Source organism: Quercus robur, chromosome 12 (assembly GCF_932294415.1).
Source record: "Quercus robur chromosome 12, dhQueRobu3.1, whole genome shotgun sequence".
Lineage (NCBI taxonomy): Eukaryota > Viridiplantae > Streptophyta > Magnoliopsida > Fagales > Fagaceae > Quercus > Quercus robur.
Window position 1 is genome coordinate 42,594,214 of NC_065545.1, and position 20,275 is coordinate 42,614,488.

Here is a 20,275-nt window from a genome sequence, read left to right on the forward strand (position 1 = left end):
CTTTCTCTTTCCTCTCTCACTTCTTTCTTCTCTCTTCTCTCTTTGTGGTTCGCCAATGATTGTGCCCTGGGTATTGTGAGTTGCCGATGGCTATGGTCCGGTGATTGTGGTCATGGATCGTGGGTCCAATGACTGGTTTTGATTTTGGGTTGTGGGTTGTGCTCCAATGGAGGTTTTTTTTTTTTTTTTTTGGCTGTGGTTTTGGTTCAGCGTGGGTCGTGGGTCACCGATCTACTGGGTTTGTGTGTGTGTGATGGGTTTTGGTTCATCGATCTGGTTTTGGTTCGTGTGGGTTTTGGTTTGGCGTGATGGGTCTACTAGTGGGTTTGTCGATGGGTTCAGATCAGGGTTGTTGGGGTGGTGGGTTTTGGCTGCGGTTTGCGCCTTGGGTTTTTATTTTATTTTTATTTTTGGTGGTTGGGGGTTGAGGTTGTGGTTAGTGGTGGTGGCTATGGTTGTGGCCGTGGCTGTGGGTGGTGGTGGCAGTGGGTGTTAGCAGTGGCAGTTGGTTTGTTGGTAGTGAAAGAGATGTGAATGAGAATAAAAAATTAATATCTTAATGAAGTGGTAAAAAATATAAAATCTTTGATGTTGGGTGTATTGTAAAGTGAGGTGTTAAAACTGATAAAGTAGGTTTTTGAGATAGTAAATGCTAAATTTTTTGAAATCTTCAATGAAGATGCTCTAAAATGTAAACTGTGGGGGGGTAAAATCTGTCAGCTGATGTTGGGCCGTAATTCATGTACCAAGCCCAGCCACGATAAGAAGAAAAGGCATGGGCGTAGGATATCTCATCCCAACCATGATGGGCCAGGCCTGCTTAGGGGCGTCCGAGGAGGAGTACCTCCTCGGACTCGCCAATTAAGTGTCCAATTCGCACTCCATACCTGGCGAAAGGTCACCCAATACGAAGGAACAGTGCGTGACGTTCAGGAAGGGGGGCAACCACAACTGCCGCATTAAATGCCAAGGAACTACTTTTCCAGCTGCATTAATGTGGAAGGGACAGGAATGCAGAATCATCTTGGCCAGTGCAACTCACAGAAAAGAGGAAGGATGACCTATGGGACAGGCACTCAAGTGGAGGGTCAAGTGGTTGACAAGTGTAGGAACATGATCTTAGGAAGGATGCTATATAAGAGAAGGAGATCCCCATGGAAAGGGGATCGCAAGCAGAAGGAAGAAAAAGATAGAGAAAGATAAAAGAGATAGAAGTATAAGAAACAGCCCCAGGGACCATTACTCTAAAAGTTTGAAGGAATATCCTTACGTCCAACTGGTTGCATAGCCTGGTCGTAACTGCGTTTCCTCTGTCAAAGACCTAGTTATGTAACCTACTCTCTACAAATTCATTGTTGAGGGACTTTTGGGCCAGAATCACCCGCCTGTTGGGCCTGAGCCCCAAAATCGTGCCCCTACAATTGGCGCCTTCTGTGGGGAGAACTTGTGTCTCGACAAGTGAAACAGCAAGGGATGGAAGGATCAGGTCCGCGCCAAACCGGACGTGCAGAATCTCAACGACAGGACAACTTTGTAAACCTTGAACGAGCAAAGGATCAAGATAATCAACGAGAGGGCAGTGTGAACACCTCTCACACGAGTAGAAGTCGCTCGAAAGGGAAAGATCATGCGTCCCACCAGCACAATGAGCGGAAGGCTCTACAGCAAGAGATTGAGGATTTGAAGAAAAGGCTGCGTCGAGCCCAGCAAAAACGTCCTTCGCCCATTTCGGATACTAGCAGTGGTGAGGATGATGAATACAGACGAAGGACGAGGACCCCTCCGAGCGAGACGTTCTCCTATGAGGAAGAGAGGCCTCACAAACGCGGCCGCAAAAGCCCACCTTACCAAGGCTTGGTCAATCACGCCATGAGCAAGGCCCTGGATCGAATCTCCCAATCGCCATTTACCCGTAGAATAGAGCGGGCGGTGCTCCCTCGGCGATTTAATCAGCCAACGTTTACCCTGTACAATGGTCGAACTGACCCAGTGGAGCACGTGAGCCAGTTCAACCAAAGGATGGCCGTCCACTCCAGGGACGAGGCGTTAATGTGTAAAGTGTTTCCATCCAGCCTGGGGCCCCTGGCCATGAGATGGTTTAATGCCCTCCCACCAAACTCCATAGACTCTTTTAAACAGTTGACGCAGGCTTTTGGCTCCCGCTTCATCACCAGCACTAGAGTCCCTCGGCCCCTCGATTCCTTTTTATCCCTGTCCATGCGAGAAGGAGAAACGCTGAAGGCCTACTCGGACAGATATTGGGAGATGCACAACGAGGTAGAAGGAAATCACGATGACGTCGCCATCAGTGCCTTTAAAAGGGGCTTGCCGACAGAGCATGGCTTAAGAAAGTCTCTTACAGGGAAGCCAGCCACCAGCGTGCGGCAACTCATGGACTGGATAGACAAATATAAAAGGGTCGAAGAGGACCAGCAAACCGGGAAGGGAAAGGCGAAGTTTGTCCCCCAGGAGAGAAGGGACTTCAGGTCGGACCGTTTCAGTAGCAGTAATAAGCCGAGAAGAGATTATACGGAACAATCGGGATCTACAGGGGCTCAGGTAGTCCACGCTGTGTTCCGAGAGCCATTACACGAGATCATGGAGAAAATAAAGCACGAACCCTTCTTTCAATGGCCAAATAGGATGGCAGGCGACCCCTCAAAACGCAATCAGAATCTATATTGTGCATATCACCAAGAGCCTGGTCACGTCACTGACGAATGTAGGAACCTGAAAAACTATTTGGATCGACTTGTCCGAGAAGGAAAGTTAAGGCATCTGTTGCAACGCCCTGAGCAGTCAAATGTCGATACCAGGCAAAGCGCCTTGAGGCCACCCATCGGCACGATAAATGTCATTCTTGCCGCACCTGGGAAAACCGGTTCCGGCCCGTTCAAAGTAATGTCAGTGGGTAGGTTCCCGACAGAGCCAGGCGAAAGGGGATCCAAGAGTGCTAGAGGGAGGGCCCTGCCATTAATTGGGTTCACGGAGGAGGACAAGGAGGGAACTATTCAGCCCCATGACGATGCCCTAGTCGTGACGCTCAGAATAGGAGATTATGACGTGAAGAGGGTGTTAGTTGATCAGGGTAGCGCCATGGAGGTGATGTACCCAGACTTGTATAAGGGGCTGAATTTAAAGCAGGAGGACCTGTCGCCATACGATGCTCCCCTGCTTAGCTTTGAGGGAAAAATCGTCATCCCGAAGGACATGATCAGATTGCCTGTGCAAACAGACATAGAAGTAGTGGAAGTGGACTTCATCGTGGTGGATGCATACTCACCCTACACAGCTATTGTGGCACGACCATGGCTTCATACGCTAGGGGCTGTGTCGTCTACCCTGCACCAGAAAGTAAAATATCCGTCAGAGGGCCGAATCAAAGAGATAGTGGGGGAAATTAACCACGCAACAATTCTCAGTAAGTGTTAAACAGAACCCAAGTCCTGCATGGCTCCTCGGACCACAGACTTGGGGGAAATTAACCACGCAACAATTCTCAATAAGCGTTAAACAGAACCCAAGTCCTGTATGGCTCCTCGGACCACAGACTTGGGGGAAATTAACCACGCAACAATTCCCGATAAGTGTTAAACAGAACCCAAGGCCTGCATGGCTCCTCGGACCACAGACTTGGGGGAAATTAACCACACAATTCTTTCAGCAAGGGTTAACCGTTTATGATTCTCGAAAAGCGTTAAAAGGAGCCCAAGTCCTGCGCGGATTCTTAGCCACGGACTTGGGAGAAAACAGCATTGTAATCGTTTTTGCCCAATTACAAAATGTTGCAATTCTAACGTATTCATTCATTATTGTTTGTCTTTCAGCAGTAAAAGGGTAAAACCGATATCCATTCATGATGAAAACAAAATAGAATAAAGCAGCGATATATGTAATGAAATAACTTTTGTCATATAATGTTCAAAGTAATTCGGTTCAAAAATATTAGCAAGGATCAAACAAAACGAAGTACAAAAGCGGGACAGACGAATTCCTATTCTACGTCCCTAAGGGCCCTGAGTTGGGGCAGGCTGATCATCCGCTGCTGGGTTCTCCGGGGCGATCTCCTGGGCCTGGGCAAGGATCTCGCTGATGCGAAGACTGTCCTCGGGTGACTGGCCCTGCGTAGCTTGCTCCATGCCCCCAGTCTCGGGAATGGGGGAATCTGCTGGAAGAGGCTCAGTGGAGGCGACCTCACTAGGAATCTCACGTATCTCCGCAGGGTAAAAGATGTTCTCAGCTTTCCTGAGATCAGAATCTGCGGGGACGGCTGCCCGGTCCATGGCCAATCCCCAGGTCGAGGTGACGTATTCCCTACAGACGGTGGCAACTTCCTCGGACAGTCTCTCCTCAGTATCGTGAACCCCACGTTCATACGAAGCCGCCACAGCCTTCTCGGCAGCCTCCCTGGACAAGCGAGCTTCCTCCTTGGCCCTTGCAAGCTCAACCTTAAGCTCCGAAACCGCCTGTTGCTCCGCTAACAGTCTTTCCTCAGAGTGTCGGAGCTGCTTACGCAGCTCTTCGGCTTGCTTCTCAGCATTCTTCAGGCCAGCCTCTGCACTCGCATTGGCCTTCTTCACCTCTTTTAGCTCATAATCCTGACGATCAAGATCTCGTTTGAGATCGCTCGCGGCCCTCTCTGCTGTAGCACGGGACTGAGCCTCCCTATGCGCATCCTCACGAGCTTTCTTGGCCCACTCCTCAGCAACATAAATTTGTTGGGTGACCTGCACTCAGACGGAAATGAAGACGATACCAAGATAAGACAATAAGAAGGTTCTCAACACAAAGATAAGATAGAAGATTCCACTTACCACAGCCATGTCCCTCTTCAGTGACATGAAAAGCTCTGGCTGACGAATCTTCCTGAGGCCTTCCATATCACGGGGCAAGAGAAGAGGCTGCTGCAACGCTTCAGCCATGAACGAAGCTTGCTCACGCTGGGACTCCCATAGGGTCGCATCCCAGAGGATTGGAGCGCCATCTAACTCGATCCGAGGAGACCATGTTCGTGGTCCCCTCTGAGTGGCCGCCTCATCTCGGCTCTCAGTGGACCTGGTTCTTTTTTCTCGGGGCTCTTTCGTTTCCTTGCCCTTCTTTTTAGGCCCGGCTTGCTCACGGGCAACCTCTCCCTCCTCCGCCTCTTCTACAGGCCTTTTTCGCCTTAGGTTAGGCATAGGCTTCAGCGCCGCACCCGACGAGGGAGGGGGAGGAGGAGCGGGGGCTTTGGAGACGACCTGTCCTTTCGAGATTTCCTTAGAGGTCTGCCCTTTGGACCTGTTGGATAGAAGGCCCCTAAGGCCAGTCCTCGGCTGGAGGTCCATTCCTTCTTCTTCTTCTGTGTCCTCGCTGATATCAGGTTGTGCGATGACCAAACCAGTACCAGGAGCCGCTGAGGCACGGTCTAAATCAGCGTCAGAGTCGGAGATCTCTACTACTCTGACCGAAGCCTCCCCTTCCTCGGTAAATTGGAACTGGTCTATCTGATCCTCTAAGGATCAATGTGAAGAACCGTCCTCCTCCTCTGGGATAACTACTGGGGGAAAGACGCGTTGGGGAGGTAACTGAATGGGAGGCAAGTCTGTATCAGCGAGGAACCCTGGTATGGACACGTCAATCCGTGCTAATCTCGGACTACCGGCCCTTATAGCTTGTCCGGCTTCTACCTGGGCTCGAGTGAGCGGAGTGTAATCCAAAATCAAAGGAGCCGACCGTAGTTGTCCGTCCTCGCTAACGAAAATCTCGGACCTCAGGAGGTAATTTAAGGCCGGGATATTGACTAGGCTCAACCGAGGAGTTGTTAGTCCCTTGTCTGCAAAGGCCGTTAAAAGATTTATGTTAGTCCGAGGAGACATGCAACCAAGCCAACAAGTTTAAAATAAATAAATAAAAAGAGGAAAAGAGGTGGAGGAGCTTGAAACCAAAGTCCTCCCCACGGCATCTAGTTCTACGACACCCCACCTGGCTTCCCCGCCCTAGTCGGACAGTGAAGGCCGTCATACCATGGCCCGGAGACGATTAAATGGTCGTCCTTCAAGCCTTTGCTAGACTTCGAAAGGCAGGATATCAACCTCACTTCGTCAATCCTAGACTTTAGATAGTATGTGTCGCCGAGCTTATGGCATTCATAAAGATGAACCACGTCGTGCCATGAGAGGCCGAGGTTCATCTGATCGTTCAGGGTTTCGACACACCCCAGGATCCGGAACAGATTAGCGGTGCATTGATGGGGGGCCAACCTATGACCACGCAGGTAATCCCTAGTTATTCTCCCCATTGGAATAGTCATTCCTCCTTCCACGAAGGCTATCATTGGAATTGCGACTTCTCCTGTTCTCCGTTTGAGCAAAATGTCCTCCAGATGACAGTACTCTAAACCTACCTCCGGTGGGATACGATACTTCGCCCTGAAGCCCGCCATACCGGCCGGAGAATCTACCATTTTCTCAAGCTTACCCATCCCCTCTAATCCTAGAAACAACTTGAAGGCAGTATGATTAATGAAGAATAATGGAGAAGAAGCGCGCACTTACGGGTAAGGGGCTCGAAGGAGTCTTCAAGAGAATGGCAGCGGAAGTAAGAACGGACTGAAGGAATAAGCTCTGAGAAGTTCTGAATATTGGAAGGCTCGTCAAAAGTGAAGGACGAACGCCCTCAAAGCCTATTATACTCGGTAGAAGTTGAACAGACGCACTCGCGTCTAAGGCATGTGAAGCGTTGTCCACCGTAGATCCTGCCTCCAACCGTTGGATTGAGCGAGTGTAAAACCTCGGAAGCTGCGGTTACTTTCCCCTGGGTCATTAACTGCCCACAGCATTAATGAGGCACGTAAAGGCGTGCCTTCCTCCCTCCACGTGTGAAGCAGTGGTTCACCACGAGCTGTCTAGTGAGTATCAAAATCCCGCCTTTTTTCCTCGGACCCAGAAAAAGGCCGGCATTTTGAGGGGCTATTGTGGGGGGTAAAATCTGTCAGCTGATGTTGGGCCGTAGTTCATGTACCAAGCCCAGCCACGATAAGAAGAAAAGGTATGGGCGTAGGATATCCCATCCCAACCATGATGGGCCGGGCCTGCTTAGGGGCGTCCGAGGAGGAGTACCTCCTCGGACTCGCCAATTAAGTGTCCAATTCGCACTCCATACCTAGCGAAAGGTCACCCAATACGAAGGAACAATGCGTGACGTTCAGGAAGGGGGGCAACCACAACTGCCGCATTAAATGCCAAGGAACTACTTTTCCAACCGCATTAATGTGGAAGGGACAGGAATGCAGAATCATCTTGGCCAGTGCAACTCACAGAAAAGAGGAAGGATGACCTATGGGACAGGCACTCAAGTGGAGGGTCAAGTGGTTGACAAGTGTAGGGACATGATCTTAGGAAGGATGCTATATAAGAGAAGGAGATCCCCATGGAAAGGGGATCGCAAGCAGAAGGAAGAAAAAGATAGAGAAAGAGAAAAGAGATAGAAGTATAAGAAACAGCCCCAGGGACCATTACTCCAAAAGTTTGAAGGAATATCCTTACGTCCAACTGGTTGCATGGCCTGGTCGTAACTGCGTTTCCTCTGTCAAAGACCTAGTTCTGTAACCTACTCTCTACAAATTCATTGTTGAGGGACTTTTGGGCCAGAATCACCCGCCTGTTGGGCCTGAGCAACAAAATCGTGCCCCTACATAAACTAACATACATTTTAAAACATGTGTCTTGCCAATCAAATATAGTGATTGATTATGGCTTTAAAGTAAATTTTAACTTCACTATCCGTTAGTGACTTTTTTTTTTTATGGGAAGGGTGGAATGCAAGTCATTAGGTACTCCAATGTGTGTTTCTAAAAAATTATAAATAAATAAAAAAAAAAAAAAAAAAAAAAAAGCACTCCAATGTCGGTCAAAATGTCATATATCACTGTGGAAAAATATGTATAGATCTACAACTGTTTGTGAAATATTTAGTAATTTACCATATTTTTGAAACTCGAGTTTGTGAAACTCAAGTTTGTCGTATAACTCAAGTTCCAGAAACTCGAGTTCTTTGAAAAAATAACTTTCAAATTTGTCGTACTATTTTTTATGAAATTCGAGTTCTTGGAACTCGAGTTACATAAAAAAATTTCAAAATTTTTCTATGGAACTTGAGTTCTATGAACTCGAATACCATGAAAAACTCGAGTTCTCCAAACTTAAGTTTCCAATTAATAATATATCCTTACATATTTCAGAAATAGTAGTAGATTGCAAAATATTTTCAAAAACGGTGGTATTCAGCCATTTTGGCCTCCAATGTCAATGCTATTGTTCTAAACTTCTAGGGTCCGTTTGGTAGAGAAGTTTGAGTAATGTTGTTTGTAGTTTTTTGAAATACATGTGGGTAAAAAAATATATGAAAAAGTATGTAATGTTGTTTAAAAACTGAAAATGAGTTGTTTAACAACTCTACCAAACGGGGCCTAGCCTTCCAAGTGTTGCATTGATTTATGGATAAAAGCTATTATATATATATATATATATATATATATAAAGTGAGCATAACAAATACTAGCTTGATTTATATTTAACAGTAACCGACTCGTTTCCCATTGAAACGGGAAATCCAAGACCGAATGTGAACACGTGTTTGCCGTATCCTATTATGTTTGTACACGAATCAAGTTCTTAATTACTCCCTCTGTCCCACTTTGTTTGTCCCGTTTGAAAAGTCAAATTTTTTAAAGGAACATCATTTATTGTTTTGTCTACCTTTTAAAAATGTATAAGTTTCCAAAACTACCCTTCAATAAATTTATCAAAAAATCGAATTATTATTTTTAGAAAATAAAATAGGGGTATAATAGGAACATTAGTAAATTAATGACTTTTATTTTTAGAAACAGGACAATATTTTGGGACATCCCAAAATGAAATAGAGGACAAACAAAGTGGGACGGAGGGAGTAGTTCTGTTCTCGATTCTCAAAAAAAAAATTAGTTCTGTTCTTATATGACTATTTACTTCGGCTGAACAAACTTTTCTGTTACAACATTGAGTTGTGCTATTACCACATAATTCTACCACACTTGAATAAAAGTCAAACCTACCGGCCCCAGTCATTTTTGATTAACGAATGGTAGTGTACGTATTGGTTTCAACCGACGTAAGAGAAAAGAAGCATCTCGGCCCTTTCAAAAAAAAAAAAAGAAGAAGCATCTGGCCTCTGATATTCTCATATTGGTTTCAACCGACATAAGCAAGAAAAGAAGCATCTCGGCTCTGATACCTCACACCTAACACTATACTATGCAGCTTCTTCAATCACCTAACAGTCGCTTTGCAATTGCAAACCCATATTCCCAAAGTCATTAATTTCCTAACACTACAAATTCAAATACTGTGCTCTTCTTCCTTTTTTTTCCTTCCTAACTAAGTTTTCTTTTTCTTTCTATAAAAGAAATCTGTCTCTCAACTAAATATTTTATAAGGTTCATTTGCCTCTTAGCCAAGCCTTAGATCATAGCGAGTCAATTAAGATAGATTGTGAAAAATGTCAAGAAGGGAGATTTGGGTAGTTCCATTTTTTGGGCAAGGCCATTTGTTCCCATGCATGGAGCTATGCAAACACATAGCTTCTAGAGACTTCCAATCCACTTTCATCATCTCCTCCAATCTCTCCACCTCCATCCCCTCCTCTTTCCGCCAACACCCTCACATCCAAGTCTTCGAAATCCCATCCTCTATTTCACCACCACCACCACAGCCTGCCTCTGCCTCTGACCCCATGCACCAACACCGTAAACACCATGAACAAATGGCCCTCGCGCTTCAAAACCTCCTCTCCACCCGACCCGGACCCAAGCCCGTTTGTGCCATCCTCGACATCATGATGGGCTGGTCCACTGAAGTCTTCGCTAAATTCCACATCCCAACTGTTGCTTTCTTTACCTCTGGTGCTTGCTCTGCAGCCATCGAGTGCGCCACGTGGAAGTCCCACATAGAAGTAGATTCAATAAAACCCGGAGAGACCCGCTTACTCCCCGGGTTACCCGAAGACATGGCTCTTTCCTATTCCGATCTTAAGCAACGCCCTCATGGACTACCAGGTGGCCCACCACCACCACCACCACCACTCAGTGGTGGACCACCACCACTCAGTGGTGGACCACCACCACCACAACAACCATTCATCGGTGGCCCAAAGAAAATGGGTCCACCAAAACTAGGAAACCAGCCAATATGGGTGGAGGAGGTAGAGGGTGTCATCGCTCTGTTAATCAACACGTGTGACGATCTGGAAAGTCCATTCATTCGCTACCTCTCTGATCAGATTGGGAAACCAGTCTGGGGCGTGGGCCCACTCTTGCCCGAACAGTATTGGAAGTCAGCAGCAGCGGGCTCACTTCTTCACGACCGTGAACTTCGTACCAACAACAGGAAGTCGAATGTTACCGAAGACGAGGTGATCCAATGGTTGGATTCCAAGCCACGTGGGTCTGTTCTATATATTTCTTTTGGTACCGAGGTGGGTCCCACCATGGAGGAGTACCCACATTTAGCTGATGCATTGTTGGAATCATCGTCAACAACGTTTATATGGGTCATACAACCCGGTTCGGGAAGGTCCGGTCCACCACGTGCGTTCCTAGGAGGCAAACCCGGTTCAGAAGAAGAAGAGGAGGTCGGTTATTTTCCTCATGGTTTGGATAGCAAAGTCGGCAATAGGGGTTTGATAATACGTGGATGGGCACCACAGTTGCTGATACTGAGTCACCCATCAACGGCTGGATTTTTATCGCATTGTGGATGGAATTCAACTGTGGAAGCCATTGGTCGAGGGGTCCCCATTTTGGCATGGCCCATTAGAGGGGACCAATACTATGATGCCAAATTGGTGGTCTGCCATCTCAAAGTTGGGTACATGATTTCTGATGATTTGTCACAGATGGTTCAGAAAGAAGATATAGTGAAGGGAATAGAGAAATTGATGGGTGATGAAGGTATGAAAAATAGAGCACAAGCACTCAGCACTAAATTTCTACAAGGTTTTCCAACAAGTTCAGTCACTGCCTTAGATGCTTTTAGAGATTTTATCAACCACAAAGCTGCTTAGGCCTATTAATTTTATATATGTACACGCAATCATGTGTTGTGTTTTCCTTTCTTTTCTTTTTTTTCCTATCCGTTTTTAATAACTCTAATAGACAGTATAGACAACCCCACAAAAAGAGAAACAAACTAATATGTATGGCTTTTATAAAATACATGAATGTTATATTCAATTTCCAGGAATCTGTTTCATAGGTATTGGAAGCAAGTTATTGTATTTTGTTAACTTATTTTAAGCAAAGATACCATTTTGATTTCTACATTATGAAATCATATTTGATTTGATCTCTACATTTTTTTAAGCAGTCAATTTGATTCCTATTATTTTTAACATATAGTTAATTTTTAATAATGTTAATTTTTTTAGTTAGAGTTGTAGTCATTAAATGCAAATAGCCAAACTTACCCACATCCTCCACATTTAAGCTCCTTCACCAATTTGGCAAACCATGGTTACCCACATCGCTAACACAATATGGTGACCACTCAATAGTGTTGCCATTCATGAGAGAGAGAGAGAATCCATAAAAATGACAGGTAAATTGTATTTGTGGATTATTTTAATATGAGGAGAGAGAAATAAAAATAGAAGTTGTAAGGACGCAATTTGAATCCTAGGCCCAAAAGTTGAAAGTCTCTAGGTCTAAAGAGCCCAATACAATGAATTTGTAGAGAGTGGGTTAGAAAACTGGGTTCTAATGAGTTGGGTAGCAAGTATAGTGGATTCAAATGACAATAAAGTAAAAATAAATTAGTTTTATCTAAAGAAAATCGTCATCGGCACAATTCAAGGAGATCGGTTCTTGTATATATTTCTCGAAGTTGATTACAAGTACAGTTCTTATTGTTACAGTATTTATTTCTCGATTCTTCGATCCCTTTTTCTTAAGGCCCCCCTTCTATTTTATACCATCTTCCTCCTTTCATCTCTACCCTCCACGTGTAGATTAGATTGTTGGTGTTGATCATTGTCACATCAGCACCTTCTTGAAGTCTCTGGAGAGTAGTTATGAGGCTGAAATCTGTTGTTCAGGTATCACTTCCTCATTAATGCGGCTAGAGAGTTAGTTGCAGAGCATTCAATGCGATGGTAACAACTTTTCCTTAGATATTTCATAGCCTCCTTCTGTCCTGTTCCTTCCTGATACTTATTCCCAACAGTGGAATTGTTTGAAACGTTACTCTTGATGGCAGACCGCACCTTCTAACCTCGACTTTGCTCAGCCGAGGATGTATTCCTCCTTGGACCGCCCTCTTGGACAATCATGATCAAACCTCACCTCCTCACTAACACGGATTCTTATGAAAATGTTTGCTTGTCCTCAGACTACTTAATGTTCTTAGACTAAACTCCCAGCCCAATATATACATAGATATATACCACTGGACTTATCACCCCTACCGAAGTTTTAATAGTAAAGAAAAGTTATAGTGATTTTATTATTTTTCTAACTAATTAAAAATATTACTATATAAATATCTCATCCCTTCCCTTCAAGGCAGGGCTCAAATAAAGATCTCATGTTTAGAAGTGTTTATAGTGTTGTTTTGGGCCATAATACTACATTTTAATAGATCGGTCACAGTGTAGTGCAGTGTGGCTTTAGACCATGCAATGCGATGCGGTTTAGTCAGTTTTCATATATATATATATATATATATTAAATATGTATATATTGAAAATCCTAACTACTTCAACAGTTCAACCTAACCCTCAATATATACTAACCTCATCACATGCGCTTCGCGTGTGAAATAAGTTTTTTTTTTTTTTTAATGTCATAATTTTTCATTCATTACCAAATTTTTTATAACACCTTTTATATAATTCACTTTGTAGACATCAAAATTTTATGATGTATTTACAGTTGTCCGATTGTTCATGATCAAATATTTGTGATCAAATTAATCTCCAACTGATGATGTGGATGATCAGTAAATGAAATCAAGTCACGTGATAACATCAAATGAAAAAAGTCATGTGGCAACATCAAAAGAAAAAACTCATATGTAAAGCTCTTATTAAATGGATGACAAAATCAAATTCATAATTACCTCTCAATAAATGCTAAGAGAAAATTCCAAATCAAATGTTATTGAGTTGCCTATAAAAAGAGGTTTCTCATATGAAGGAAAAAAAAAGGAAGACAGAAACTTAGAGAGAAAAACTTTACTGACACTCTGCCAAAATAAAGAGTCATCTCTAAGTCCAAAAGAGCACCCTTGCTCCCTAAAAAATCAAGCTCATTCCTATTTTTTCAAATCAAAGTAGGGATTTTCCTTCAATTTAATTCGAGATCAAGCTAATGGCCCTCGCATTAAATCAAATATGTTCAACTACTCATTCAACTAGGAGGCATTAAGGCACGATTCAAGATCAAGCTTCACAGCCCTTCGGATCGTAAAGTTTCTTGGAGATCGAATCAAAGGAGTTTATTGTATTTTTTCATTTGTAAAGAGTTACACAGAGAATTGTAGTCACACATATACAAATCAATATAAATTGATAATTTGTTACACTATTTCGTAATCGTGTGATTTATCTTTTACGAAAATTGTGTGTACACACACATTACAAAATGTCATAAAATTACTAATTCATAATATATGTAGTTGAGAAAGTACGATACATAATATAATTCAAATGAAAAAAGAGTATATAAATTTTGTTAAATGCCTAACCATTTAGAATTTTGTATATAAAATAGTGAATGCGGAAGAAGACAATGTCAGTTAGATAATAGTGTTTTGAATGCCTTTTTTATGATGGTTAAGTAGTTTTTTTTTTTTCTATTTTAATTTTTGTTGATTTACAATTTTAATTTTATATTTTAGAAATGAAAATAAATTAATTAAATTAGAAATAATATTTAAAATAAAAAGGCACACGAGGATCTGTTACCTGATGATTCTAGTCTAGGATTTTGCCACTGTGACAGACACATGGCATAAAGTTTCTAGTCTGGACTCTGGAATCTTCTCACCTTACCGTCCAGCAATCCCATTTCACATTGATGCCCTATTCACTTCATTTTCTTGCTAGTATATACCAAACAGTCCAACCCTCTTGTTTTTGTTTTTTTTTTAACCAAACAGTCCGACTATACTATTAAGCCCTTTTCCCTTATCTTACTGCATTTTCCACCGAGACTTGTCGGCAACTTTATCCAACCAAAGTTAATTTTATTACACCGACTCAAATCTCAACACTCAAATACCAGCTTTGTTCAGTTGTGTTGATGAAAAACAAGTTCAATTAAAGATGTCTTCTTCAACTTCAACTTCAAGCTCAAGCTCAGGTGAGATTTTGGTGGTGCCCAAAATTGCGCAAGGCCATCTCTTCCCTTGTATTGAGATCTGCAAACTCCTCCTCTCCCGAAATTACAGCATTACCCTTCTTGTTGATTCCGATATTACTTCTTCTATCCCTTCCTCTCTCCTCCATTCCCCTCTCTTCCATTTCCAACTCACCAAAGACATTCATGGGTGGTATCTCCAACGTGACCCGGGGGTTACGACCCGACCCATCTGTGCCATCATAGACCACATCATCAACAAGAACGCCCACCATGTTTTCTCCGAATTCTCCATCCCCACTGTGGTTTTCATCACTTCTGGAGCCTGCTGGGCCGCCGTCCAGCACGCTATTTGGGTTGTCCGACCCGGAGACATGACACCCGGCGATGTTCGGACTCTACCCGGGTTACCCGAAGACATGGTTCTCAAGTATTCGGATCTTAAGCAAAGGCGTCATTGGATGAAGATGGGGGGCCCTCCTCATAAACAAAAGGAGGGCCCACGAGGTGATGTTGGTGGTGGTCGTGGTGGTGGTGGCGGCGGTGGTCCTCCACGTGGCCCACCTTTTCCGGGTGAGCCTGCTCCTTGGGTGGAAGAAGTGGAATCCGCTGCAGCAATTTTGATCAACACGTGTGATGATCTCGAGCGTCCATTTCTCGATTACGTGGCGAACTTGACACGCAAGCCTGTTTGGGGTGTGGGTCCCTTGTTGCCTGATCAGTATTGGGAGTCTTCGGACTCGTTGCTGCTCCGGGTCCAGGACCAAGAGATCCGACCCAGTAAAGAATCCAATTACACTGAGGAGCAGGTAATTGAATGGTTGGATCAGCAGCCACGTGGGTCTGTGGTGTATGTGTCATTTGGGAGTGAAGTGGGTCCTACAATGGAGGAGTACCCTGAGCTGACTAAGGCATTGGAGGAGTTGACCGGGTCAAACTCATTCATATGGGTCATCCAAAAGAAATCTGATTATTTTCCAAACGGGTTGGATGGGAAAGTAGGGAAGAAGGGTTTGATAATACACGGGTGGGCACCACAGTTGTTGATATTGAGTCATCCATCAACAGGTGGATTTGTTTCTCATTGTGGTTGGAACTCTACTGTAGAGGCAATTGTGCGTGGGGTCCCACTCTTGGCATGGCCCATTAGGGGTGACCAATACTATAATGCCATGTTGGTGGTGAATCATCTTAAGGTGGGGGCCATGGTCTCAGAGAAATACCCAGCTGATATGGTAAACAAAGATGATATATTGGGTGGGATGCAGAGGGTTTTGAAAGACAATGAGATCAGAAGGCAGTCTGAGATACTTGGTGCCAAGTTTGAGCAAGGCTTTCCAGCAAGCTCATTGGCCTCCTTGGATGCTTTTAGCGATTTTGTCAAACATAAAGCAGCGGCGTAGCTTTTCTTATATTGGTCGCCTTGTAATCCAGACATATGTACTTCTGAGGTTCAAATCTCAGCTACTTTGCATATATATCTATAAATTTCATTTGCAATAGCTTGTTGCTCAAAAATTCTTCACCAACATCGGTGCCTAATGAGCATATAGAAGTATCCACAGAATTTGGCACATTAGATGCAGTCTTGAGAACCTGAATTGGTCCCCATTCAATGATCCTTGTATATAAAAACCAACATCGCTAAGATATTATGAGAGCACTTACTTAGCATCTATTAAAGCTAAGATGACACTTCCTATCAAAAAAAAAAAAAAAAAAAAAAAAAAAAAAAAGAAGCTAAGATGACACTTGTAAAGGGTTCAAATCCCCCCCCCATACCAACTATTTTTTCTTTTCTTTTTTTGGATAAATATGTTTTATTCAAATGTAAAAAGAACACCAACTATTGAATTATCAAAAAATAAAAATCAGAAACGCAAGGAAAATCCATATGTTGTGTAATTCAGTCTAGGTTGGAATAGCCACAATCGCGTCTGCATGCAATCCAATTTCACGCAAACGCAATCCAAACGCTACCTAAATAGTACTCCTTCCATTCATAGTTAATGAGGGGAATGAGGGAGGCATACAAGTGATGTACTTTCATCCAACCAAATTTTTCACATTGTCTATTTCATTCTAGAGAGACAACTGTTAAAATTATGAAACGAGAGGTGAAAGTACTCATTAGGCTAATAATCTACTAATTTGGGAAGTAAAATCCAAATTTGATATTATTTTTTCTCAAAAATACTCAAAGTTGTTCGGCACAAAAATCACCAGAGTATTAGAAGTGGACATGTTGGCTTTATTTTGCCGCATCAGTTGCCTCTGCAGTTTTAACTTCTCTTGGGCACTGTGAGACATAAGGCTTTAGCTGCACCAAAAGGGAGGGACAACATGAGTGAATTTACTATTTATAAACGTTAGAAATGGAAGCAAAGCAACATAAATGCTGGGATTTCTTGAGCAACAATAAAACGAGGCCTCAAAAAGATTCCATGTCAATAAGCATTCTGTACAATGTGAAACTGCAAAGGAACCTTTCCCTTTGAAGACTCACAACATTCAAATATATACAAATAGTCTTTAAAGTTTACAAAAATGAGTACCTTGAAGTCAGTCAAATCTGGGACTACATAATTAGGCAGTTTTTCATTCACCACAACATATCCACCTGCATCAATATTCCAAAGGCATTACAAAAGAAGCAAACGAAGTACTTAACGTAGCATAAGCATTCTTTCTACTTTGCAGTATTTCAGCACACATGATATGGATAGTAACAAATGAATTTTTGCAGCATAATACTTATGTTGGGATAAAAGGCTAAATGTTCAACAAACAAAGAAATGCTCAATGAACCAATAAACCACAATCAGATTAGTGTATATGCAGGGCTAAATGGCCACACCTTTGCGGGTATGGAATCCAGTTGGTTTGCAGTTCTTCCCCTTGTAGTAATCTCGCGGCGCCCTCTTTGAAGAGAGAATGTCAAGGGATGATGGCCGCTTTCTTCGAAATGCCCTTCCTAAGCCTAATATCAACCCCAGTGGCATTTTGTTTTCACCCTAAAAGCAGGGAAACAATTGAAGTACTATACATCATGTACCAAAACCTGACAGTTAAATGCTAAAGAAACTAATGGAATTATGGAACTGTATAGAGATTAAAAAAAAGTTGCATAATATATCAACAATACACTCAAGTTGTACCTAATAACATGACAGAAATTTGAAGGGAACTTGCTATAAAACCTCATACCAATCTAAGAATGTGTACATAACATTTTTTTAGGTAAGTCAGTTAGATTTCATTGAAAAAAAAAAGTGTACAAGGGGCAGTCAGACCCAAATTACAGTTAGAAGTCTAAGATTTTTTTTTTTTGGGTAAGTTAGTTAGATTTCTGGAATTTTTTTTGAAAATATGCAGACAAGCGAGTTCAAGTTACACTTCCTCCAATGGAAAGTACGGTTGTCGTTTCAAGACTTAGTCTATGATGCACGAATACCGGTATGTACGGGTAAAGGGATACAATATTTTTTGAGAAACCCAGGAGAGAGAATGAGAGTTTGAGAGACTTACCGGCAAGAAGGGGGAGGAGGAGCTCCGGTCAGAGGCAGAGGCGCAGAGGCTGAGCTTGGAGGACTGAGGAGAGAACGAGAGTGACAGTAGAGACTGATTGTGCGAGAGAGATTTAGGGCTTTTAACCCAGTTGGGCCGATCGACAGTCAGAAATTTGCTAGGTGTCAAGATTTTTTTTTTTTTTTTTTGGGGCCAGCTGAGCCGACGACTAATCAAACCCCAAAGAAAAACCAAAGAATCAGAGAGAGAGAGAGAAAGAAATGTCAGGAAAAGAAAAGGAGGCAAGGGTTTGGGAAAGGGAGGAGCGAAACGGCACTGTAAGGTCCTGAGGGATAACGTGATTCGCGATGCTCAAGATCTTCTTGGAGAACATGATTCACAAGGCTGAGTAATGGGTTTGAAGTAGTTAACAGTTGCTTTGCAGAGGTTGTTGCTATATCCGTTAGTTACTTAGTTGTCTAATTGGTTTTGGAGAAAAAAAAAAAAATTTTAAGTATGGTTTCGGAGAAAATTGAGGGAAAAGATTGAATTTTTTTAATTAGTTTTTTGCTGTAACCTGTGTGAGTGGTTTTGGAATCCATAATATGGAAGAATTCTATGCTACATTGTAGTTTTGTTCATTTTGGTGGAGGTCTGTGTTTCCTGGTAGCCCTTTTCCTATGTTCTCTTAGCATCCAAACAAAACAAAAGTGTTTTCAAAGGACAAATCTGAGGAATTTCCTCCAACCAACCCATTATGTGGCAGTTCAAAAGACCATCCACTTGTATTAAATTACACGATTCATTAAATAATTTAAACAAGTCACATGACTATTTGGTAGGTAGTGTGATAAAAGTACGCACAGACAGTCTTTTGAATTGCCGCGCAGTGAGTTGGAAAAACTTTGTAAAATTCTGACCATACTTTGTATGAGAGCACATTTTCATATGAATAAATGAGAACAAAGAAAGAATGAGAAGAAAGGTACGGTATGGAATTAGTAACTTGTTCTTTTTTGGATGTGGTATTAAGTGTCACTTACATGCTGTTTGATCATTTGCAGGAGATTTCCTTGGATCTTGCTCCTGAGTCAAAGTTTTTCATAGTTTGGTTATTGCAATATGGAAATAACCCAACTGTCCGGTTCACTGGCTTGTGGAATTAATGTTAAGAAATGTGAAAGAAGGTCAATAAAAAACATGGCGAAAAGATTTGGGCCCAAAATCTCAAGGGAAGGCTTATGTGTCACTAAAACTGAGAAAGTATGAGTATGAAGTTGAAGTATCACAATCTCATGCAGAGTGCTGACTATTTGCATCCAATTTCTCTGCTACAGTTATTATATATTTGTATTCTCAGCTAAAATTTAATTATTAAGCATTACATTAATCATTATACAAACAATCAGTTTAGAATGCTAGAGACACCTATGGGCATCAACCTTTAGACCTTAGACACCCACGTGAAGCTTAAAAGGCACACTGTATTACAAAGCTCTTGGTTATGAGGTTAAAAGATTCCATTAACAAAAAATGCATGTACTAAAACCATTACTACCAACACTAATAACAGAGAACAACCCGTAACTGAGTTCCATGAGAGTATAGTTCTAACAGGCATTCTATCAAACACCTGGTCAGCAATCTCAAACAGCTATACTAACCATCCACAACTTTCAAAACAAAAATAAAATGCCCACATAAACCAAAATAACAGCAGCCCCAACATAACATTTCCAGAGGCTATCACGCATAAATAATAATAAAAAAAAAAAAACAGAGATTATATTGCCCATTGAACTTGTTTACCAGTAGTGTTTCTTATGACAATTAAAAAAATACGAAAACCCAAAAAAATCATGGTCAGCAACAATCACAAAACAACAAACAAAAAATACGAAAACCCCAAACCCAAAATTCTCGAAAACTTTAACTTAGAAATCAACCCAGGAATTGAGTGACTTACCTGAGAAATCTGATGCCTTCAACGATCTTCAACGATGCCTTCAACAACCTTCTACGCCACCGTCGAAGCCCGACCTCAAATCGCTATTCAGGTACGTTCCATCTCTCTCTAGAATTTCCGGAAAAGAGTTTAAGGAGAGTGAGAGGGCCGAATGTCTTGGCTTAGAAAATATGAGGGAAAGTGTTTGAGGTTATACACTTAAACTGTTTATGTTAGATTTAGATTTTAGAAGGGTTTAGGGGGGGGTGGGGGGTTTATTTAATTTTAAATTTTAGATGGATTTACTATTTAGTAGGTATTAGTGAATTTATTCATTTAGACCTATTTAATTAAATAACTAAATGAGTTTTTACTCATTTAATCCAAATATTTAAATGAATTGGTTTAAGACTAATTCAAATAAAGTGAATAGTAAACGGGTTCTTAGATAT

The 20,275-nt window shown here is 42.3% G+C and overlaps 3 protein-coding genes across 5 annotated transcripts; 2 read left to right on the forward strand and 1 right to left on the reverse strand.

The window, feature by feature from the left end:
- The first annotated feature begins 9,275 nt into the window (after positions 1-9,275).
- LOC126708701 (scopoletin glucosyltransferase-like) lies at positions 9,276-11,258 on the forward strand. Its single transcript, XM_050408570.1, has one exon. It carries the CDS (start codon positions 9,517-9,519, stop codon positions 11,077-11,079), a length of 1,563 nt encoding a protein of 520 aa, XP_050264527.1. The 5' UTR covers positions 9,276-9,516; the 3' UTR covers positions 11,080-11,258.
- A 2,908-nt stretch (positions 11,259-14,166) lies between these two features.
- On the forward strand, positions 14,167-15,873 carry LOC126707907 (UDP-glycosyltransferase 73B3-like). Its single transcript, XM_050407641.1, has one exon. The coding sequence runs from the start codon at positions 14,338-14,340 to the stop codon at positions 15,772-15,774; it is 1,437 nt and encodes a 478-aa protein (XP_050263598.1). The 5' UTR covers positions 14,167-14,337; the 3' UTR covers positions 15,775-15,873.
- Positions 15,874-16,251: 378 nt separating this feature from the next.
- LOC126707908 (uncharacterized) lies at positions 16,252-20,068 on the reverse strand. 3 transcript variants are annotated; one of them, XM_050407642.1, is made up of 5 exons: positions 19,845-20,068; positions 18,922-18,964; positions 17,229-17,385; positions 16,927-16,991; positions 16,252-16,691 (listed from the first exon to the last, which is right to left on the reverse strand). In XM_050407642.1, exons 2-5 carry the CDS (start codon positions 18,934-18,936, stop codon positions 16,623-16,625), a joined length of 306 nt encoding a protein of 101 aa, XP_050263599.1. In that variant the 5' UTR covers positions 18,937-18,964; positions 19,845-20,068; the 3' UTR covers positions 16,252-16,622. The 3 variants fall into 3 exon arrangements, with proteins under 3 accessions (XP_050263599.1, XP_050263600.1, XP_050263601.1); XM_050407643.1 differs by lacking the exon at positions 18,922-18,964 and having other exon boundaries at positions 19,845-20,064; XM_050407644.1 differs by lacking the exons at positions 18,922-18,964; positions 19,845-20,068 and adding an exon at positions 17,900-18,052.
- Between the last annotated feature and the right edge of the window lie 207 nt (positions 20,069-20,275).